Raw genomic sequence first — 24,440 nt, forward strand, 5'->3', positions numbered from 1 at the left:
TGTACTCTAGTTATGTAAGGTATTGCTATTGGTGGAAACTGGGTGAAGGGTATGTAGGCCCTGTATACTATTTTTGCAGCTTCTGTGAGTATAATCATTTGAAATAGTCAGCTTTTTAAAAGGGTCAATCTGGTTGCTGTATAGGAAATACAGGGCAAGAGTGAAAACAGGGAGACCAGTTAGGAAAAGGAGCTACCTGCTGTAAGTCAGGCAGGAATGCTGGTGACGGTGGCAGTAGAGGTGATGGTAGTGGTCAGAGTAATGGTGGAATCAACAGGATCCATTGACATATTAAATAGTGTGAGGGAATTAAGAGTCTAGGGTAGGGGCCAGCGCTGTGGCGCAGCAGGTTAACACCCTGGCCTGAAGTGCTGGCATCCCATATGGGCGCCAGTATGAGAACCCGGCCGCTCCAGCTCTCTGCTATGGCCTGGGAAAGCAGTAGAAGATGGCCCAAGTCCTTGAGCCCCTGCATCAGTGTGGAAGACCTGGAAGAAGCTCCTGGCTCCTGGCTTCAGATCGGCGCAGTTCTGGCTATTGCGGCCAACTGGGGAATGAACCATCGGATGGAAGACCTCTCTTTCTCTCTCTCTCTCTCTGCCTCTCCTCTCTATGTGTAACTGACTTTCAAGTCAAATAAATAAATCTTTAAAAAGGGAAGAAAAAAAAACCAAGCATTAGCCCTATCACAATCTAGTTTTCCAAAAAAAAAAAAAAAAAAAAAAAAGAGAGACCAGGGTAAATCTTTGTTTCTTTGTTTGTTTGGTTTTAAGATGTATTTTTTTATTTGAAAGGTAGAGTTAAGTCTTCCATCCACTGTTTCACTCCCCAAATGGCTGCCACAGCCTAGGCTGGGCCAGGCTGAAGCCAGGAAGCCAGTAGCTTCTTCCAGGTCTCCAGTTGTGTGCAGAAGCCCAAAAATCTGGGCCATCCTCTACTGCTTTCTCAGGCGCATTAACAAGGAGCTGCATCAGAAGTGGAGCAGCCGGAATCAAACTGGAACCCATATGGGATGTGGGCGTCACAGGTGACAGCTTTACCTGCTGTGCCACAATGCTGGCTTCTTTAGGGTGAATTGTTTGGCTGGAATGATGTCATGAATGGGACCAGATTAGCTGAGAAGTGGGAGACTGCATAGAGCTGGTTTTGTAGGCAAATGACCAGCAGTTTCGTTTTTTTGTTTTTTTACTTTTTTTAAAGATTTATTTGTTTATTTGAAAGGCAGAGTTACAGAGAGGCAGAGACAGGTAAAGAGAGAGAGATCTTGGGGCTAGTGCCGTGGCTCACTAGGTTAATCCTCTGCCTGCAGCGCTGACATCCCATATGGGCGCCGGTTCTAGTCTAGGCTGCTCCTCTTCCAATCCAGCTCTCTGCTGTTTCCTGGGAAAGCAGTAGAAGATGGTCCAAGTCCTGTGGCCCCTGCACCCAGGTGGGAGACCAGGAATAAGCACCTGACTCCTGGCCTCAGATTGGTGCAGCTCCAGCCATTGTGGCCATTTGGACAGTGAACCAGCAGACGGAAGACCTTTCTCTCTGTCTCTCCCTCTCACTGTCTGTAACTCTAACTCTCAAATAAAATCTTTAAAAAAGAGAGAGAGAAAGATCTTCCATTCATGGGTTTATTCCCCAGATGGCCACAATGGCTGGAGCTGCGCTGATCGGGAGCCGGGAGCTTCTTCCAGGTCTCCCATATGGGTGCAGGGGCCCAGGGATTTGGGCCATTTTCCACTGCATTCCCAGGCTTTAGCAGAGAGCTAGATCGCAAGTGAAACAGCCGGGTTTTCGAACCAGCGTCCATATGGGGTGCTGGCACTGCAGGGTGGCAGCTTTACCAGCTACGCCACAGCACTTGCCCCACAGAGGTTTCGTTTGGGACATGGACAAGTGCCAGAGTAGTCAGGCAGTAGTCCTCAGGGCCTTCTGCTCACTCTGCAAATCATCATGCATTTTTTGTTTTTTAAGATTTTATTCACTTATTTGAAATACAGAATTACAGAGAGATGTCTTTCACCTACTGATCCACTCCTCAAATGACTGCAATGGACAGGGCTGGGCCAGGTCAAAGCCAGGAGCTTCATTCAAGTCTCCCATATGGGTGCAGGGGCCCTAATACTTAAGCCATCTTCTACTGCCTTCCCAGGTGCATCAGCAAGGAGCTGGATAGGAAGTGGAGCAGCTGGGACGTGAACTGGCACCCATATCAGATGGCAATGTTAAAGGCAATAGCATAACCTGCTGTGCCACAACACCAGCCCCACAAATTATGCTTTACCTTATTATGAATAAGGTTGCCTCTTGTTCCTCTTTTTATTTATTTTTTTTTAAGATTTTTTTATTTGAAAGAGTTACACAGAAAGGAAGAGACAGAGAGAGTCGTCCATCCGCTGGTTTCACTCCCCAGATGGCCACAATGGCCGGAGCTGCACTGATCAGGAGCCAGGAGCTTCCTCCTTGTGGGCAAGGGTGTAGGGGCCCAAGGACTTGGGCCATTTTCTACTGTTTCCCCAGGCCATAGCAGAGAGCTGGTTGGGAAGAGGAGCAGCCGGGACTCGAACCGGTGCCCATATGGGATACTGGCGCTTCAGGCCAGGGCTTTAACCCGCTGCACCATAGCACTGGCCCTTCTTGTTCCTCTTAGTTGTTTTACTTGATTCACATAACAAGTATTTGCTCGTTTTTCTCCTGTATACAAGGCAATATGTTGAATTCTGAAAATTAACCAAGGTGACTAAAACAAACCCCAGCCTTCAAGGAGCTTACAGTCCATTTTGAAAAAGAGAAGTAGAAGATAAACATACCATAGAGAGTTGTAGATTCTGTGAAACAAATGTATCTCAAGTTCAGAGGGCAGAAGGCAATGGTTAGCTCTACTTGGATAATTATAAAAGACTTCATGCAGGGGATAGTGCTGTGGAGTAGTGGGTGAAGGTGCTACCTGCAGTGCCGGCATCCTATATAGGTACCAGTTCGAATCCCAGCTGCTCCACTTCTGATCCATCTCTCTGCCATGGCCTGGGAAAGCAATAGAATATGGCCCAAGCCCTTGGGCCCCTGCACCCACGTGGGAGACCTGGAAGCTCTTGATTTCAGATTGGCCCAGCTCCGGTCATTGTGGTCATTTGGGGAATGAACCAGCAGATGGAAGACCACTCTGTTTCTGTCTGCCTCTGCCTCTCAAATAATTAATTAATTCATCTCTTTATTTATTTATTTATTTTTTAAGAAAAAGAAGGTTCTTTAGGAGTGGGCAGGGTGGGTTTGGTGTTTGGCCTAGTGGTTAAGATGCCCCTGTCTTAGCTGGATTTGATTTCCAACTCTGGCTCTTGTTTCCAGTTTCCAGCTAATGCGGACCCTGTGAAGCAATGATGATGGCTCAGGTAGTTGAGTTCTAGCTCCCAGCTTCGTTCAGACCAGCCCCAGCCACTGGAGGCATTTAAGGAGTGAACCAGCAGATGGAAAGTCACTCTTTTTCCTTTTCAAATCAGTAAATTTAAGGCTGGCATTTGGCACAGCAATTAAGCTGCTGCATAAGACATGAGGATCCCATATTGGAGTGTCTGAGGTCAAGTCCAGGCTTTGCTTCGATTTCTTTTATTTTTTTTAAAGCTTTATTATTTATTTGAAAGGCAGAATTTGAGAGAGAGAGTGAGTTTTCCATCTGCTGGTTTGCTCCCCAAAAGGCCGCAATGACAGAGCTAAGCCGATCTGAAGGCAGGAGCCAGGAGCTGCTTCTGGGTCTCCCACATAGGTGCAGGGGCCCAAGGACTTGAGCTATCGGAAGTGGAGGATCTGAAGTTTAGCAGCCAGGACTAGAATTGGCGCCCATATAGAATGCCAGCACTGCAGGCGGTGGCTTTACCCAGTATGCCACAGCGCCAGCCCCTGCTTCCATATCTAACACCCAGCCATCCACATGGATGTCTTTCAAATAAATAAATATAAAGAAAATTTATTTATTTGAAAAAAAGACTTCATTGAGGAGCTCTCTCTCTTTTTTAACATTTATTTATTTGAAAGGCATAGTTAGAAAGGCAGAGAGGGAGAGACAGACAGATTTTCCACCCATTGGAACATCCGGGGGTTAGGCCAGGCCAAAGCTGGTAGCCTGAAACTCCATCTGGGTCTCCTTAAATATCACAAAAGACAAGGAGATGTTTTCCAATAGGAATATATATACAGGTTGAATAAATATTCTAATCAGATGATCAATTTTAGAAATACACAAAAGCATAAAACTAGATCCTAGAGAAAGTTGTATGTCAAACGGTTATGTTTGATTGTCACCCTAAAGGATTTAGGTAGTCAGATAAGGTGTTTTAATATAGAATGACATCACTGCTATTTTTAAAAAATTAAGGGCAGAATGAGGGTATCTTAGTAGGAAAGAAAATTACTTTTGGTTTATTCTCTTCCCCCCCCCCCCCCTTTTCCTTTCAGCTACGACTAATAGACTGGGGTTTGGCTGAATTTTACCATCCTGGACAAGAATATAATGTCCGAGTTGCTTCTCGATACTTCAAAGGTCCTGAGCTACTAGTAGACTATCAGGTGAGAAGAGAAGCACAAGTACAATTTTGTATTTCTTTACTTTGCAAAAAAAAAAAAGAATTTTCTGCTTCTGAGAATGTCATTTATTCACATTCATAGCTTTCTTTTTTATATGAAATGTAAAACGTGAATAACCTTAATTCATCTACCCTAATATATGTGGCTTCTGTTGTTAAAATGTCAGTACAGTATGAGCAGGTCTGCATTTGGTCTTCACTTAAGGAAAAGCACACTCAAGATACTTTTCTGAGCAGAAATTCCAGGGCTAATTTGAGAATGTTCTCTTGTGCATATGCTAATATGAAGAGCTTCCCCAAAACCCCCAACTTCTCCTAAAAGACTTCTTTGCACAAAAAGAAAAGACCAATTAATAATAGATTTACCAAGTGTTTTAAAAATCTAAAAACCTTGGAAATACCTTTTCATGAACAACTTTCCTAGGATATCAGATGCCTTAAAGCATTTCACTCTTGATCCTAGAAATTCCCTTTCTGGGCTTTAAGGATTTAACTCTAAGCTCAAAATGCACTAAATATTCTTTACAGGGACTGGCGTTTCATTGTGGATAAAGCTGCAGCCTGTAACACCAGCATCCCATATGGGCACTGATTTGAATCCTGGCTGCTCCACTTCTGATCCAGATCCCTGTTAATGGCCTGGGAGAGCAACGGGGGATGGCCCAGGTGCTTGGGTCCCTGCTACCCATGTGGGAGACCCAGATGAAGCTCCTGGCTCAACCCTGGTTGATATGGCCAGTTGGGGAGTAAACCAGCAAATGGAAGATCTCTTTCTCTGTGTAACTTTAACGTCAAAAGGAATAAACAAATCTTTAGAAAAAAATTTTTCTTCACAGCATAACTTAAAATAGTGGGGAAAAAACCCACATTCCTGATAGAGAGGAATTAAATTCTGAATCATTATGTAATAGAATAAATAGTACACATTAAAACTTCCCATAGCCTAACACTTTGAATATTTTTCTTTTTTTAAAATTTTATTTTATTTGAAAGAGATAGATTTCCCACTATTTAATTCTCCAAATACCTGCAACAGCTGAACCTGGGCCAGGCAAAGCCAGGAGTCAGGAGCTTCTTCCATTCTCCCATGTAGGATACAGAGGCCCAAGCACTCCAGCCGTCTTCTGCTTTTCCCAGGCAATTAGCAGGGAGCTGGATCAGAAGTAGAGCAGCCAAGACTTGAATAAGCGTCTGTATGGGACACAAGTGTCACAGATGGCAGCTTACCCACTACGGCACTATGCCAGCCCCTGCCTGATATTTTCTTTCTTTTTCTTTTTTTAAAGATTTATTTATTTTTATTTGAAAGAGTTACATAGAGAGAAAAGCAGACTCAGAGAGTGAGGTCTTCCATCCGCCGGTTCACTCCCCAAATAGCTGCAACGGCCGGAGCTGCACCCATCCAAAGCTAGGAGCCAGGAGCTTCTTCTGGGTCTCCCACATGGGTGCAGGGGCCCAAGGAGTTGGGCCATCCTCCACTGCTTTCCCAGGCCACAGCAGAGAGCTGGATCAGAAGTGGAGCAGCCAGAACTCAAACCAGCGCCCATATGGGATGCTGGCACTGCAGGCGGCAGTTCTACCCACTGCGCTACAGTACCAGCCCCTAAAAATTAATTTTAAGCTGAGTAAAAGACTATACAGAGGGGCCTGGGAATGCAGCAGATGATGGCCCAAATACTTCGGCCCCTGCAGCTACTTGGGAGACCCAGATGAAGCTCCTGATTCCTAACTTCGGCTTGGCGCAGCCCTCGCCATTGCCCCCATCTGGAGAGTAGACCAGCAGGTAGAAGATTTCTCTGTCTCTCTCTCTCAATCTCTCTCTCTCTCTCACACACACACACACACCTTCTTGCCCTCTCACTCTCTCTGTAACTCTGCCTTTCAAATAGTACACAGAGCCATTAAGCCTCTGACTATAATGTAAATTAAAAATGTTATCTCAAAAAGTAAAATACTAAATTTACAAGAATACATAGAAGAAAAGATGCTATTGGTGTTTTGACTTTGGAGGGTTTTTTATGTATTAAAAAGATGTACAGAACTGGGGGTTCACATATGATAACGTGAATTTTCTTTAATGCAGATGTATGATTATAGTTTGGACATGTGGAGCTTGGGTTGTATGCTGGCAAGTATGATCTTCCGGAAGGAGCCATTTTTCCATGGACATGATAATTACGATCAGGTGATATATGTTACTTCCATTAAGAAACTTATTAGCCTAATGTTTAATAATGATCAGATCTGCCTGCTCATTAGAAATCCCTGTGGATGCTGCTAAAATCAGTTGCTTTGCACCCGACTCGAGTCCTGTTAGTTCCGAATCTCTAAGGGTGGGCAGTATTTTCAGTTCACTGCTTATTCCGCCCACTGCCATTGATCCTCAGATTGTTATTTTGAGAGCTACCAGTTGAGCCTTTTGCAATTAGACTCCCTTTCAACTTCCATTTTTTTAGTTTGCATTGGTTGTTTTATGGTGAAGTACAGATGTAAAACATTTTATAAGACATCTATATAACTCAATAATAGTAAAGTGAACAACCATGTTACTATCATCCAAATTAAAAAATAGGATATTACCTATTGAGTTAATAGTTACTGTATAGCAGTAGAAATGATGTTTTTTTTAGACTACCTGCATTTTCCTCTGGAAGATCAAAGGGCCATTTCATTTAAAAGAACCTGGAATGGTTCTGGTACCTTGTAGAAGCTACTGTTGACTTGTTTACTTTGAGCACAATGGCCATTTTTAATAAATCAAGGAATATCAACTGGAATTTGGTTGAAGTTGGCAACTCTATCATGTGCTCTGCAGAAGAGAAATACAGGGGAGAAAGAAACAGTCCTTCCTCTCAAGTAGTTCATAGTCTAGCTCATAAGACAATCAAACATAGGAGAAAATGAATGAGTTCATGACTATCAGAATAGATGTGGAACAAGGTATACAAGTCAGTTGGGGTAAATAGAGTGTGCGCAGGGAGCTTCCCAAATGAAGTGCTATCTTCGAATGGATTTTTGGGGGGGAAAAGTGGGACCACTAGGGAGATACTTCAAGAGGAAGAAACCAGGTTGTCATGCAGTTTTTTTCTGACACTCAAATTGAGTTGACTTAGGGAATTTTATGTTGGAAATGCACTCTTGCCACATGCATACATTTGAAGTATAAACTTAAGAGGTAATGTTGATCATCTAGATAGGATGATTGTATTCTATAAATTCAGTCCCGGTTGATTTGATTTGATCATATAATGTGCTTGTGGTGTGGGTTTTTGTCTTTCTTCAATACTAGTTGGTGAGGATAGCCAAGGTTCTGGGGACAGAAGATTTGTATGACTATATTGACAAATACAACATTGAATTAGATCCACGTTTCAATGATATCCTGGGCAGGTAAGTCATAAAATTTGTGCATTTGTAGCTTTGCACTTTGGGTATGAACTGGTGCTTTGGGTCCTCAAAATAGTACTGTTGTCTGTCCCAGCACTGCCAAGATGCCAGTGGTCTGATGCTGCAGGGTGCTGCCTTAGCAAGCCTGAGTTAGAAATGGTGGACTGAGGAGTCATTTCCTCAAATTCTCTCATAGAGTATAAGTGTGAGAATTACAGTCAGAGGATTCCTATGAAATGAATGAACTGAAGTCTCTAGTAGAAGCATTACAGTTGGGACAAAAATCACTCTTGATTTAGCTTCCTTCTGTAAATGATGGAGTCCTTTTCAAGAAAAAGAAATAGAAAATGCTTCCTGGCTGATACGCAGACAGCTGCCTGGGACAGTGGTGACCAGACAGTGCTGATATGCTGAGCACTTCACAGGAGGCGTAGACTTCCCCGCTGCAAGGCTTCTGCTGGCAAAGTCGAGTCAGGAGCGTGTGGGCTGGGCAGGAGGGCTGTGTAGCCCAGCCACTTGCCCTCCTTTATGCACGGGCATTTGTGTCCTATAAAGTAACCGGAATTAAGTTTCTCAAAGTTGATAGGACCCGGGGTTTTTTTTCTGCACCACTACTATTTGTAGTCTCTCCAGTCACCTTTGTTGTCTCTCCAGTGGCACAGTGGTACAAGACTACTGTCTTTTTGACTTTTGATTCTTCTTTGCTGGTGGCTGGGCTCCTAGCCACCAAGGAAAATTTAAGAATGGAATGTTGGAGGCCCAGTTTTGTGGCGCAGTGGGTTGATGCCCTGGCCTGGGGAGCCGGCATCCCATATGCCGAGACCCGGCTGCTCCACTTCCGATCCAGCTCTCTGCTATGGCCTGGGAAAGCAGTGGAGGAAGGCCCAAGTCCTTGGGCCCCTGCTCCCTCGTGGGAGACCCAGGGTAAGCTCCTGGCTCCTGGCTTTGGATCTGCACAGCTCCGGCCGTTGCTACCAGTTGGGGAGTGAGCCATCAGATGAAGGACCTCTCTTCTCTCTCTCTCTCTCTCTGCCTCTCCTCTCTCTGTGTAACTCTGACTTGCAAATAAATAAATAAATAAATAAATCTTTTTTTTTTTTTTACTTTTTTTTCTTTTTTTTTCTTTTTTTTTTTTTTGACAGGCAGAGTGGACAGTGAGAGAGAGACAGAGAGAAAGGTCTTCCTTTTGCCGTTGGTTCACCCTCCAATGGCTGCCGCGGTAGCGCGCTGCGGCCGGTGCACCACGCTGTTCCAATGGCAGGAGCCAGGTGCTTCTCCTGGTCTCCCCTGGGGTGCAGAGCCCAAACACTTGGGCCATCCTCCACTGCACTCCCTGGCCACAGCAGAGAGCTGGCCTGGAAGAGGGGCAACCGGGACAGGATCGGTGCCCCGACCGGGACTAGAACCCGGTGTGCCGGCGCCGCAAGGCGGAGGATTAGCCTGTTGAGCCACGGCGCCGGCCTAAATAAATCTTTTTAAAGAAAAAAAAAGAATGGAGTGTTGGGCTTCTCTACCCTGTGACCCATTTCTCATTCCCCTGTTTGTCCCACAGGCACTCTCGTAAGCGATGGGAACGCTTTGTCCACAGTGAAAACCAGCACCTTGTCAGCCCTGAGGCCTTGGATTTCTTGGACAAGCTGCTGCGATATGACCACCAGTCACGACTCACTGCAAGGGAGGCCATGGAACACCCCTATTTCTGTAAGTCTTAGAATCCATTCTGCCATCTCCCAGCAGGCTCTGAAGTGGCAGAAAATCTATCCTGTGAAGACAGCTGTGAACCCAGAGTCCTACAGAACACAGTTGCAATGCTAGTTCCTAGTAGCTCCCTTCAAAGTTACTTCACCCAGGGCCGGCGTCGTGTCGCAGCAGTTAAGCAAATGCTTATGACATCAGCATCCTCCTAATGCATTTAGGAAGGCAGCAAAAGATGGCCCAAGTATTTGGGCCCCTCCAACCCGCAAGGGAGACGGGGATGGCATTCCTGGTTCCTGACTGTAGACTGGCCCAACCCTGGCTGTTTCAGCCATTTGGAGAGTGAGCCAGCAGGTGAAAGATCTCTGTCTCTCCCTTCCCACCATCCCCACTCCAGCACTTTGTCTTTCAAATAAATAAATAATAATTCTTTTTGAAAAAATTTTTTTTCTTCAGGTGGGAACAGGGATAGCAACTGTTGCTATCTCACAGAATTGTTGGAAGGATTCTTGTGTAACACAGTGTGTGACACATAAGCACTCCTAAATAAGCTTTCTTAGTGTGGGTGATGATTCTCAGTCACTGGTCTGGAGTTGTTGGATTAGAACTAACAGTACTTTATCCGTCTTGTCTCTGGCAATTATTTGTTGGAGATTGCCAGTGAGCTTGCAAATCTGGATAGTGTATGAAAACCTTGACTTAGGTCAGTGACTGCAGCTAACTGCCATCCTGGGTGAGCATGTTACTTGGAGACCCCATCCTCACTGTGATGTTAGTTTAATGGATATTAAATTGTTCTTGGGGAGTGGTGGAGTTTTGTAGTGTGTCAATTGGCTCACTGTCCTGTGCCTGAAGTAGACAGACTGGCTGTGTGGGATGCAGGGTGGGGTTGTAGTCCTGATGAGAACCTACACAGAACTGTCAATTTTGCCTCCTTGCTACCATGCTCTGCCCAGCTGGGCTAAGGACCACTAAAACCAGGTCACTCTGATGATGTTCTCATCATCTTGACCAGGTTTGAGGGTGCCATCTCCATTAAACCCTAGGAGGATCGTCTTCATTTTAAATGGACTCTGTGGTGAATAATTACCTCATTTTCCTACTAAGATTGGTGTGTACCACAGTTTGACAGGAAAGATATTTCTATTTTATACTGTCTGTCTAATTTATCCTGAAGGCACTTGCTACTTAAGTTCTAGGAATAATGCAAGTATGGTTTATAAGTAAATGCATAGAATCAGTGAAGGTGGCTACTTTCAGACTCTAGCCCATTAGTTTCATCCTTCAAGCAAAACAGAAGCTAGCCGCTTTGTCTCTTTTCCAGATACTGTTGTGAAGGACCAGGCTCGCATGGGTTCCTCTAGCATGCCGGGGGGCAGCACACCTGTCAGCAGCGCCAATATGATGTCAGGTGAGTACACAGGTGAATCTGCCTTTAGAAGATAAATCGGTCAATCAAAGTGAATTGTTGTCCTTAATTTTGCCCCTTTTGCGACTTGATTTGTGTGTAGCTTCTCTTCTTTGTAATGATTACCTTAATAGCACACTAGCCTATGTGGCTTTTCCCTCCAGGTTTCGGGTGCTTTTGACTCCTGGTGTACCTCAGTGACGCTGTCTTAAATAGAGTATTTCAACATTCTCTTCTAGGTCAGAATCTGAGCATCCCTAACTGAATATTTCTTGCAGAGGGACTTGAAAGTCTCAGCAAGCCATGAAGAGTAAAAAGAGATCTTTTCATCTCACAGTAGTTACATGGTTCTCAGAAGCAAGATTATGAAATTGGGGCATTGATAAGGGATTTATATATATATATATATATATATATATATATATATATATATATATATATATATATAAAAATAGGTTTGAATGTGTAAAAGGATCTTTGCCAGGCTGGTGCCGTGGCTCAACAAGCTAATCCTTCACCTAGCGGCACCGGCACACCGGGTTCTAGTCCCAGTCAGGGCACCGGATTCTGTCCCGGTTGCTCCTCTTCCAGGCCAGCTCTCTGCTGTGGCCAGGGAGTGCAGTGGAGGATGGCCCAAGTGCTTGGGCCCTGCACCCCATGGGAGACCAGGAGAAGCACCTGGCTCCTGCCATCGGATCAGCGCAGTGCGCCAGTCACAGCACGCCAGCCACGGCGGCCATTGGAAGATGAACCAACAGCAAAGGAAGACCTTTCTCTCTGTCTCTCTCTCTCACTGTTCACTCTGCCTGTCCAAAAAAAAAAAAATATATATATATATATATGTAGTAAATTGTAAAAATTTATATGAAATTGTTGAGTTGTGTCATGACACTAGTGAATCTCTGTGTGGCATATATAAATATCCTACAGAAACCACAGGTCCTGGACCCTAAGGATTTTATAGGTACTTGGTTGTCAGCTCCTCCCTTGATTGGTGAAATCTAGGCAGCCACATAATGCCACATAATGATGTGCGTGAAAGGAGCCAGTATCCATAGGCTTCCCCAGGCAGCTCCTCCCTCGGAGCCCTGCTCCTGACTGCTGTGACAGGAGATTTCATGCTTTCAGTAAATCTTTCTTCACTCACTGTCCAAAGGAAAAAGAAAAGAAAAAAAATTTTCAGGTAGGCAGCATCTTAAGTGGGTGTGCTTGTGATAGTAAAAAATACTGTTTTTCCATTTCTTTTTTTAAGGAATTAGCTAGCTTTTAGAATTTATCCCTGGAGTATCTTGACTGTGTGCAAAGAGATGTATATCCAAGGTCACTCAGAGCCTTATTTATAATAGCGAAACATTGAACACATCTCTCAGTAGCAAACTGGTTAAGTTTGGCATATTTCATTCAGTAGAACATGGTGAGGCCAGAAGAAAGAATAACTAAGTGTTTCATGTTCTCTGAGAGCTCAAACCCCAAGATAGTGTGAAATACAGGGGAGAAGAAAAATGCAGAACCATATCCATGAATAGGAATGAGCAAGAATGTATAATCATGTTCTTATATGATTCTTATATGCACAGTCTTATGTCATAAAAAGCTATATTCAAATATGTGCATAAAATATCTAGAAGGATAAACCCTCCCAAAGAGGTGCTGTAAGTTGGCCTAGTGACAGGGCAGGGGAGATTTCTCGCTTATATGTTCCTTGGAACCTTTTCTGTTTGCACCCTATAAATATATACATAGTATCCTCTCCTTACCCGTGGTTTCCTTTTCTAAGTTTTCTGTTACTGTAGTCTACTAGGGTCCAAAAATGCTAATATTTAACTCTCAAGAGAAAGACACAGTCATGTAACTTTTATGCAGTGTTATAATTTTTTTCAATTATTAATTGATTACTGTGTCTAATTTATAAATTTTATCATAAATACTTATATAAAGGGAAAAGCGTAATCTATCTAGGATTCAGTTTACTACCCATGGTTTCTTTTCTTTTCCCCCTCAAAAACCTTTTATTTAAAGGATACAAACTTCATGCATTTCTAAGTACAACTTTAGGAACATAGTGATTTTTCCCACCATACACACCCTCCCACCCATACCCTCAACGCCTCTTCCTTCTCTCTCTCCTATTCCCATTCTTATTTTTTTACTAAGATCTATTTTCAGTTAACTTTATACATACGATTAATTCTATACTAAGAGTTCGACAGATAGTATGGAAAGAAAAAAAAAACTGTTCCTCAACAGTCAGTACAAGGGCTATTCAAAGTCATCACATCTCAAAGTGTCAGTTTCATTTCTATAGATTACCTTTTACGTGCTCTGTTATCACAGATCAGGGAGAATCTAGTCTTCAGCTGATGGACATTTGGATTGATTCCATATCTTAGCTCTTGTGAATTGAGCTACACCCATGGTTTCAAGTGTTCACTAGGAAGACCACTGTATTACTTATAAAAAAAAAGTGGGTGTGTGTGTGTGTGTATATATAAATTCTATACTGACTGATTGAAGGCAAACAGGTAATTCTGGTAGGTAGGAAGAAACCAAATGGAAATCAAAAGCACAATTTTAGCTTATAGGTGGGAAGTGATCCTTTTCCCCACGTAGCAGTTTTGAAAGCTGCCAGCTCTCAAGGCAGTGTGGTATAACAGTGCAAGAGCCTTGACTGTGGTCCGTGCTGTTCTGTGTGCTGGTAGGCTATTTAGTTAAAACAGCATCAGATTAGAAGTTTAATAGCTTAGTTGCACTAGCCACATTTCAAGTGCTCAGTAGCCACATGCCGCTGACTGTTGGCTGCCACATTAGCACAGATTGCAGAACAGGAAGTTGTGTTGGACAGTGCTGCCCTAGACAGGCTTGAGTTGGAATCCAGGCATAGCCACAGCTTGGGAGTCATATACCTTCAACAAACTGCTTAACTTCTCCAAGTGTAGATTTCTTTACCTGTTTCCCAAACTCATTAGGATTTGTTGTTTTAACTTGAATTTGTGAGGATTAGACTTGAGGTGTGTATGCAAATGTGGCTGAGAGGAAGCGGTCAATAAAGAAAGAATTGTCATTGTGTTACTTTTAGGATAAGTACTCTGAAAAGCTGCTAACTGAGGTTGTTATGGTTGGAGTCTGTGGCTCACTGTCAGCTCTTTTCTTCCAGGGATTTCTTCAGTGCCAACCCCTTCACCTCTCGGACCTCTGGCAGGCTCACCAGTGATTGCTGCTGCCAACCCCCTGGGGATGCCAGTTCCAGCTGCCGCTGGCGCTCAGCAGTAATCCCCCATCTGTCTCCTGATGCCGGAGCAGAGGTGGGGACGTCCACCCTCTCCTTGATGCAGCTTGCGCCTGGCGGGGAGGGGTGAGACACTTTCAGAAGCACCGTGTCTGAACCGTTGCTTGTGGATTTATAGTAGTTCAGTCATAAAAAAAAAATATAATAGGCTGATTTTCTTTTTTTCTTTTTTTTTCTTCCTTTTTTAACTCGAACTTTTCATAACTCAGGGGATTCCCTGAAAAATTACCTGCAGGTGGAATATTTCACAGACAATTTTTTTTTCCCGTCCCAAATTCAGTTCCTCATTACTAAAGAACAAAGATGAACCAGCCTCATTCCTGGCTGCTGCGTTTGGGTGGAGGTTTCTTCCCGTCCCCACCAATGCTCCCCCACTGTCCCATGATTTGGGGGTCATATCTCGTGCTCTTCTCCAGAGATTACACAAATGTAGCTTCTTGAGGGAGGCGGGAAGGAAGGAGGCAGGGAGAACCCTGCACTGCTAGTCCTTTAGACCTCTTGACCCCACAAGTGCTTCTGCAGGGTTATCCTGCTGACTGGTGGAGGCTGTACTGATGATGGCAAATCTACCCAAAGTGCAGACAGATCCCATACACTTCTGTTCAGTATGAATCATGTCTTATTGACCTAACCTTGAATCCAACTCAGTTATCATTTTCGTTTTAGTTTAGTTCAAAATTGTGATCCTTCCCTTCCAGGCTCCTTACCTTAGTCTCTTCTCCTTTCATCTCCAACATACTGTGCTCCACTAGCTGGTAGGAGGGGGAAGGCAAATATATCTATTTGTCAGTTTTCTTTGACTTGGCCATTTTGAATTCAGTTAGTTCCTGGGCATAACTTACTGCTTTTTACAAAAGAGACAGACGTTCTCTATATAGGTCTCATGCTAGCAACTCTGAGAGCAAATGGGAGATGTGGCCACATGGAGCTTCACTTTAGTTTTCTACCTTCCTTTCCTCCTGCCTTCCCCTTCCCTCACATGCCATCTAGTGAGAAGACTGCTCCTCGGTCCTGTAAATGTATCTGAGAGGGGGGAGCAGAGCCACTATCTCCAATGAAACAGAAATGGTAGACCTGTAATTGTGGGAAAACTATAAACTCTCTTGTTACAGCCCTGCCACCCCTTGCTGTGTGTATATATATAATACTTTGTCCTTCATATGTGAAAGATCCAGTGTTGGAATTCTTTGGTGTAAATAAACGTTTGGTTTTATTTATCAAGGTTAGATTTAAGTTCCCTGTGTAAAGGTCTCGCTGGGTGGGTGTCTCACGTTCACATCTGGGGGGCCTATGGCCCTGTACCGTGGAGGCTTCCCAAAGCCCCCATTTTTATACACCCCTCGTTTGACCCATGGTACTGGGCAGGGCAGAGAGGCCTTAAAAAAGCACCACAAGCCAAAGCGTCTCTGGGGATTAAGGATCCTTTGCCATAAAAACCCATTTTGTGTCTCAGCAGTGCAGGGATTGGGGATGGAAAAAGTCGCCTCTGTGTGTGTGTGTGCGTGTGTGTGCATAAAGTGGACTTTCCACTGTAATCTAACCACCTAAGTTTATCAGGTGCTTCACTGAGGAAGCCTAGTTTTTTAAGCACAATAGCAAAACCATCAGCTCTGTATTTTCTCCTATTTTCATTACAGTAGCTGCTTTTGGGGACTAGGAAAAACTCTTCCAACAGATTTTAAGGCCTAACATCTTAGTTCCCTATTCTACCATTATAGATTCACAAGCCTTTCTCACCTAGGCATCACAGGTAAAAAGAATTGTTTGGGGAGTTGAATTTAATGAATTTATCTAACTTTGTAACCCATCTTGGTTTCAGTAAGTTTATCAAGGTGGTGGCTTTAGTGACTATAATGGTGAACCTGGAGGTAGCTAGTGCCTCCTTTCCCGATGCTTCTCAGCACTCAGCTGTAGGGAAAGCTGCAGAGAAAACATTCTGACTGTGTGACAGGGTGAGTTCTTCCTTGTGGCCACTGAGCAGTGGATATTTATTGTACTTGACCCTTTTAAGCCCTAGAATGCTGTGAGGGTGACCATGTTGAACTTGTGCAGAAGCTAAAAGCACCAGATGTGCCAGAGATGCAATTTGTGATTATGTTTGCACTGGATTGTGATTTGAACAGAACTCTTATGACTAATGAATTCTTTCCTTTGAAATGGGGAGGAGGGTTATAAATCCGTCAGACTTTACCCTGCTCTTGGAGCTCAGAAATCTAGGTGTAGCTGAGGCTGAAGTGGAGAGCTGCAGACAGCTGGACCTCCGCACCCATCAGTCCTTGCAAGAAACTGCAAGTGCGTGCAGAGGCTCTGAAGTGCCACCCAGGAGCTTTTCAATAGAATCGTTTTTAAATGCTACTTGAGTCCCTGCAGAAGCATGGAGAGTGAAAATGACCCAGCTGGGGTGGGAGTGGGGGCCAGGGTTTACAGAGTAACAACTGTGTGTTGCTGCAAATGACCTCATCTGTATGCCTTGTATTGGGAGCTCCTTCTCAGCACTACTTGTCTGCATTGCGTAGATGGCAGGAAACAGCGCCAGTATAAACCAGTTTTGTTGGCAACTACTCTGAAAGGTTTTAAAAGCATCTCTAACTTTGTTTGAAGTGGCTCTTTTTTTTTTTTTTTTTTTTTTTTTTTTTTTTGCGTTTGAAGTCAGAAGCCCCCCTCCTCCCCTTGATTTATTGGTTGTAATTGTATTGTAATTGGTATAACTAAAACATAACTGTGCTGGGAAGAAGTTGTGCCATGAAGGTCTTTAATTTTTTTTTTAAATAAAAAGATTGAAATAAATAAAATATCCCTGCAGCCTGAGCAATATGCTTCTCCAGCCGACACCGCTTGTGATAGACGCTTAGTTCTCCTGTGTTCAACTTCACTGTTGGGTTGATGGAGCTGTTACGTGGGACGGATTAAGATTGAGGAGCATTGATGTCTGGGTGTTGCTGGCATCAGCGTACAGTGAAGGGAACATACTACTGCTAGAAACGATTGGTTTCATCCGAGGTGGATTACTTACCTTCTGAATGCATTTCATCTGTAAAGTGGGACTGCTTCCTTTGGATTGAGTGTGAATGTCAGGTACTTGGCACTTGTTGGGCCTTGATAAACCTCCTTCTCCTGGCTCTTTGGTATGGAGAATGAGTCGTTGGTTCTGTGGTTAATGCACAGTAGAACCTTTTCAGCATGGGGAGACTGAATGAGATGTCTCTGAGGTCTTTTATTTTAGCAAGTTTAGTGCTGCAGCTAAAAGGTCCATGGAGATAGCTTGTTCAGTGAATGGCAGGTCAGCTCAGGAGACAGCCCAGCCCTGAGGGCATCCTGCAGAGTCTTTGGGCTGGCCTGAGGGTGTGCTAAGGAGCTTGTGGGAACCTATGTGGCAGCTTCAGCTGAAACCAGCAAAAGGGTTAATAAAAGAAAGAAAACCATTTACTGCCTTATCAACACCAAGTGAGTAGAGTCTACCAGAATAGATTCAAATCACTGTTTATTCTTCATTTAACCACAGTAAAATAGTGAAACCAAGGAAAATGCTGGTGTCCCATATTTCTAGTTTCCCTTAAATGTTCACCGTATACTATTTTATGGCACCAGTGTGTTGGTGTTGAGAACATAGGAGGTTAAAAAGTGTGGTTTAGATATAGGGAACCATCTTACAATATCTTGTATTGGAAATGCCCATCCAACTCACATGGACTTTAACTTCTAACATGTATGTTGCTATTTTATACATGAGACAGGAGGATTAACTTATTGAAATATCATTGTCAGAGATAGTGACCTATTTTATAAAATAGATATTTAGGATATGGCTAATTACTAGACATAAAGTAGTAATGCAGATTGGAGATTGGTTGAGAGATTTGGGCATTTTAATTTCCTCTTAGTCTTGAAATTTCATCTTTGTGTCACGTGTGTTAAATGCGGTTATAATTAGAACTAATTTGAGCATCTCTTTAAAAAGCCAGTTTTGCCACTACTGCATACAGGTCTCCACCAGCCAGTTGTCTCCCGGAATGATGACTGGGTCTGCGGAGCTGCTTAGCAGTCACTGGTCCTCGACACTTCCCTGCTGGCATTTTCTTCTTCCTCAGCTCTGACAGAGCGTAGGTGACATGCACGCTAGAGGGACAGTCTCCGCAGGGCCTTTTCCAAAGGCTTTAAAGCAAGGTGTAGTCCTCTGTTTCCTCCTCAGAAAATGGATCTGGAAAGCTTGATGCTAATTCCTACTTCACCTTCTCAGGTCACCCTTTGCTGCTTTCCCACTACCATTGCTCCCCTTCTTTTTCCTCATAACACCTGAACTATTGGGCTCCCCTCTTGCTTTATGACACGGGCCCGTTGTCCCTCTGGGTTGAAGAAGACTTCCAGTGGGGAAGCACAAGGAAAACGCGTAGCACCAAACCTGGCCTGTACTAAATAAATACTCAATACACAGTGATTCTCGCCTCCACTCCCCTCACCACCTTCTCTGCTAGTTACACCTGCAGACACACAACGAGTGCAAGAAGTGGTGTTGCATAAACAGCCGTGGCAAGGTCACAAGAGCCTTGCCCTCAGGTTTGCAGGTGTAATTATAAGTCCTAGGCAAGACTGAGTTAACATGACAAAAAATGTTTAATGTACCTTGGGTGAATAGGTAGGAGGCTGAAGGCTCTGTGGAGATACCTGGCCAGTTTAGCAGATTGAAATGCTGAAATCTCTGCTTAGAAAATTTAGGCTATCCTCCAAGTGGGACAGATAGAGGGTGTCTCACAAGATACGCTGATTTTGAGTCAGTCTTACATGTAAGAGGACTCTTTTAGCCTTTATAGCTGTGTGTCTGTGATCAGTTTAACCGCGTCAGAGAGGTAACCTATCGGAGCTGCAGAGATTCTGCTTCGATCAGTGTTCTGTCTCATTTCTGCCTCGGTTACTTAACCTCTCTGAATCTTCACAAGTAGCTTCAACTACCAGTAGAAACATGTTAGGCAGGTACCATGTTACAAAGCTGTAACACACCCATAAACCTACCGCCTGAGTTAGTCCCCATCACCAACAGATGAAGCCCCCACTTGCCCTTTCCTGGCCAGGTCCTCTTCTCTTCCACCCTGCCCCACATATCCTAACATTTTCTTTACCTGTCAGTTTTCTGCAGTTGTTCGGATTAGATGATGTTGCAAGGCATGTGGTGGAATTGGCTCGAGTACTGGTTTCTGCTTTTGAGTCGTACAGATTACATGCTGTAGAAGGATGTTGTGTCCAGAGGGACGCCACGGCAGCGTGCATTTGGAGCATTTTGACAGTTTTCCAGCAGATGGCAGTAAAGTCTATACGAGAAAAAAACCACAGGTTTCCTTTTTTTTTTTTTTTTTTTTTTTTTTTTTATTTTTGACAGGCAGAGTGGACAGTGAGAGAGAGACAGAGAGAAAGGTCTTCCTTTTGCCGTTGGTTCACCCTCCAATGGCCGCCGCGGTAGACGCGCTGCGGCCGGCGCACCGCGCAGATACGATGGCAGGAGCCAGGTGTTTATCCTGGTCTCCCATGGGGTGCAGGGCCCAAGGGCTTGGGCCATCCTCCACTGCACTCCCTGGCCACAGCAGAGAGCTGGCCTGGAAGAGGGGCAACCGGGACAGGATCGGTGCCCCGACCGGGACTAGAACCCGGTGTGCCGGCGCCGCTAGGCGGAGGATTAGCCTATTGAGCCGCGGCGCCGGCCAAAACCACAGGTTTTCAACAGATGCTAGTGAAGTTTCTGATTGGTGCAAAGGCCAGCATTGCCCTTTTCCTCTGCCATTTTCCCCTCTAAGAGTCTGTAATTCCGTCTCCTTTGAATTTTTCTTAACTTCTTTTTCTTGTTCCTTATTTTTTTTTTAAGCAATTTTAAAGTTTATTTATTGGAGTGACAGAGAGTGCCCATCTGCTGATTCACTCCCCAAATGCCTTCATTAGCCATGGCCAGACTGGGGTTGAAGCCGAGCTAGAAACTCAATCTAGGTCTCGCAGGTGGGTAGCAGGGACACAGCTGAGCTATCGCTACTGCCTCCCAGGTTATACAATAGCAGGAGCAAGTCGGGAGCTGGAGCTGCAAACCCAGGCACTCTGATGTAGAAGGCAAGTATTCTCAACCACTAGTCTGTTTTTCTCTCCTGAGAGCCAGAATTTTGACTGTAGCAAATTACAAACTGGATTTATCTCACCTCCCATAATCATTAGAGAGTCTTAGTGACTGTAACGTGAGAAGCCCCTCACTAGGTACCTCCACACAGGGGTTCTTAGAGGATGGCAAAATCCCTTCCTCAGAGATGTTGCTAAGGGGATTGAGTGTTTCTGACTCAGCTTCTCTCTTGCGTCAGCTGGGTCAACACGGTCATCTTGGCTCCTCTACTGCATAGAAGGGGGCCGCGGTGGCTGGGAAGCGCATTGCTGCGCCGGCCTGTGAGTCCGTCTCAGCCACGGGGAACCACTGGCACCATGCCTGGAGAGGGAGGACTCTGGGGACTGCTGGAGCTCCAGGAAGCTCCAGGGATGAGGAAGCCTGCATACCGTTGGCGCTTCACACCCTCTTGTGCAACATTGTGCCCATTCACCAGGCATTTGTCTCAACTGCCTTGCTTACTCCTCTCCACTGATCCATCCAGCGTCCATTTCTATGTAAGGTGCTCTTCAATTCCATAAACATTGTTTGTGACCACAAGCCTAAACAGTGGTGATTGAGAGATGAGACACAAGGACAATAAGACCATGGGAAATATATGTTGTTCAACAGCAAAGTGAGAAAATTGTGTACACAATTTCAACTGTGTTTTTTTTAATCATCTAGAAAAATTTCAGGTTTTGTCAGCCTGACAGACTGAACTGACTCCCATAGCTCACCACCTCTTACTCCAAATACATGGGGTGCTGACCAAAGTAGATCATTTACTTGTAAATCAGTAGCCTGTTCACGGAAAGAAACGGGAATTCCCAGGTGGCAGGAAGGAAAGCGGCTCGTCCTGGAGGTGAGTCGGAAGTCACTGCTGGCCTTGCAGATGAGGACTGGAAAGGGACGAGCCTCCAGGGAGGTAGGAAGCGGCCTGGAGGGGACAGGAGTGGGGCACCTGAAGCAGTCCTGCCTGCAGGGGGAAGAACTGGAAGGAAACAGAGACTAACTGCAGCTGCCCATGAGGGGTGAGGTTGAGAAATGTGCCACTAGGGATCCCTGTCAGAGAAGGGACGATGGTCAGGGCAGCCGCTGCCCGGGCAGGCTCGGGAGAGACCTGGCTGTAGCAAGTTGGAGGGCCCAGCTGGAGCCAGAACTCCGCATCAAGGCTCAGTCCTGCTGTCGGGGCTGCTTTCGCACAGCTGCGCTGCCGGGAATGCCATGCAGTTTTCTGGCCAGTCATTGCATGTAAACTTGTGCTCGCTTTTGCTCGCACTCTCTGGTCTTACCCTCACACAGATCTCAGGGGCAGCCGTAGTTGAGCTCATCTGGGCTGAGTGCAGCCTGTCAGCTGTGTTTTGGGTTGATGGTCAGTGTAGTGGGGATGGGCACTTCTTCACGAATTGGATTCAGGTTTGCTCTGGGCAGTTCCTTGTGGGTTCCATGCTGAAGCTGCAGCTACCAAGAGCACCATCTTTTCATGGTCAGTTGCTGGAGCGCAAGAGGCCAAATGAAATCACATAAGCGCATTTGAAGCTTTTCCTGTGTCCCATGCGCTATCATCCCACTGGCCAAAGCAAGTCACATAGGACCCGACATGTGTGGGCAGGTGTGCCGCATCAGGAGAGTGTGGCAAAGGATGTGTATTGTGGTCTTACCATGGAAGAATGAAGACTTTGACACCAGTGATGCAATCAACTGTACTATCTCACTAGGCACAGAAGGCCCCGTGTATAACAGCTGTGGAGGTATGTGTGATTATATCAGCTCTTAGCTGGTTATCCCTGAGGGTGGGGACTCTAGGTGGCTATCTGTACGTTACACATACAGGTTACATACAGATGTATTTATCAGAGATAATTACTGTTGTCAGGCAACAGAAATCAAGAACCAGGCATTGAGTCTCCACGGCCAGAAACAACACAAAATCCCACTGTGCACAGAAAGCTGCTGGGGCCTGGCAGTGTTCTGTTTCTTGGGGTGGTGATTACATGTGTGTTTGCTCTGTATTAAACTGTATGCTTCTGTTTGGGCACTTCTCAGTGTATTTGTTAGAGCTCATATGTTAAAAAGTTTAAAGGAAAACCAAGCAAACTAAAACCCCAAAAGTAATTATGAGCTCCAGGGAATGGCAGGCAAATTAGGAGAGAAAGCTAAATATACTGCTGACTCAGCTGTGACTAAACCTTACATAGCCTAGTGGTGACAGTAACTACTGGTCTATCCAAGACCACAGCATAGTTACAATGGGAGGGTGAGTGGTGGGGAGTGCGGACGTGTGTGGGAATGTTGGTAACAGAATAAGCTGTGTACGAGCACTGAACCCTCATCTTACATCATGGGAAGTAAAATAATGCTTACAAATGAAAAACCAAGTAGTACTGTATGCATGTTATTTTGAGACTTTTTAAAATTATTGTTAATAACATTATTCACTTTTAAAACTGTTTATGTATTACTCTGATAAACCAAATTTTAATAAATGGATATTTATCTTGAATGCATCCACTTCCCACCATTCCAGCTGCCACATCCCTCATCCTAGCCACTGTCCTCTCGCCTGGATGATCACAGCAGATATCCCTTCTTAATGCCTTCCTGTCTCTCTCTCGCCTCCTGACTCATACCCTGCACCCAAAGAAATCTTTCACAAAGGTAATCTCTTCGAAGTCATTGCAAGGCTCCCCAGCTGCACCTAGTGTCAGTTGTCTTCCTTTGGTGCCAGAACCTGGGTTAGGGGCAGCACAGGGCAGGCGGGAGTGTGTTGTGCTCCTGTGTGCGTCGGGACTGTCAGCTGGTTTAGAAGTGGGCGTGTCAAGAGAGGAGAGAGTTCTTCTGAAAAGCGTCTTCTAGAGAGCTGGCTGAGGTCAAAGGGCATCAGCTGGCTACAGATATTTTTAAGCTTTATTTATTTGAAAAGCAGGATTAAAGAGAGAAAGATCTTCCATCTGTTCGTTCGCTTTCCAAATGGCTGCAAAGGCTGGGACTGTGCCAGGCCAAAGCCAGGAGCCTGGAGCTTCATCCAGCTCTGCCACGTGGGTGCAGGGACCCAAGCACTTGGGCCATCTTCTGCTTTCCTGGGCTCATTAGCGAGGAGCTAGATCAGAAGTGGAGCAGTCGGGTCTTGAACTGGTACCCATATGGGATGCCAACAGCACTGGTGGCAGCTTACCATGCTATACCACAGTGCCAGCCCCTACTGGCTTCAGATCTGAGCCCAGCATGGGGCAAAGAGAAGACATGAGAGTACTTGCTACCTGGTGGACTTGTACAAGTGGACACTGGTGAGAGCATGGGCCCCAGAAACTGTAGGAGTCTGTACCCTCTTCAGGGTTTTTCTCCATGAACCCCACTGGGGTTGGGTGCCTCTTGATGCTCCAGAAGTAAGGAGTGGCCGCTGCTCTAAGACCACAGCCCTCTCCTGACCCTTCTTCCCCTCTCGCTGCTATACAAAAGCCAAACACCATCCCCTCTATGGCACTTGGATCTGGAGGAATCATACAGGAAAAACAGCTGCCCCTGGGCAGAGGCAAGGATTACACCCTGGATCCAGAACTCCAGCTAGAGGAGCTGGAGCACTAAAGAGCACACCCCAAGACAAGGGACACGGTGCTTACCAGGATCAAGAATCAGAACTATGGGGAACACCCTGCTTCCCCCATGAGCACCATTAAGCTAACAAGCATTGAGCTTAAGTCAGCACTGCTAGGAGAGGGACAAGAGCATGGAAGACTATTCTGTCTGAAACAGCACGAAATTTGGACCGAAAGCTGAGGGTGGAACACACAGCCTGCACCCTAAGTCCAAGGTGTCAGTAGATGAATTTAAAGTTTGTGGTGCATTGGGAGTAACCAATAAACCTCAAGTCTAGCCAGGCTCTTAGATTAACTCAAAACCCCACACTAAAGGCCCCACTGAAAGAAAAGTGGTCATTTCAACACATTAAAAACCCTTTCCGCCGGCGCCGTGGCTTAACAGGCTAAT

The 24,440-nt window shown here is 45.0% G+C and overlaps 1 protein-coding gene across 1 annotated transcript in view; it reads left to right on the plus strand.

The window, feature by feature from the left end:
* The window catches only part of CSNK2A1 (casein kinase 2 alpha 1), a 72,806-nt gene extending 53,151 nt beyond the window's left edge, over positions 1–19,655 (plus strand). Inside the window, 7 exon segments of the mRNA XM_062203974.1 lie at positions 4,438–4,548; positions 6,649–6,750; positions 7,855–7,955; positions 9,505–9,653; positions 10,972–11,058; positions 14,210–14,286; positions 14,288–19,655. Of these exon segments, the coding sequence (XP_062059958.1) occupies positions 4,438–4,548; positions 6,649–6,750; positions 7,855–7,955; positions 9,505–9,653; positions 10,972–11,058; positions 14,210–14,286; positions 14,288–14,344 (684 nt within the window). The 3' untranslated portion in view covers positions 14,345–19,655.
* The last annotated feature ends 4,785 nt before the right edge of the window (positions 19,656–24,440 follow it).

Source organism: Lepus europaeus, chromosome 10 (genome assembly GCF_033115175.1).
Source record: "Lepus europaeus isolate LE1 chromosome 10, mLepTim1.pri, whole genome shotgun sequence".
In the NCBI taxonomy this organism is placed as follows: Eukaryota; Metazoa; Chordata; class Mammalia; order Lagomorpha; family Leporidae; genus Lepus; species Lepus europaeus.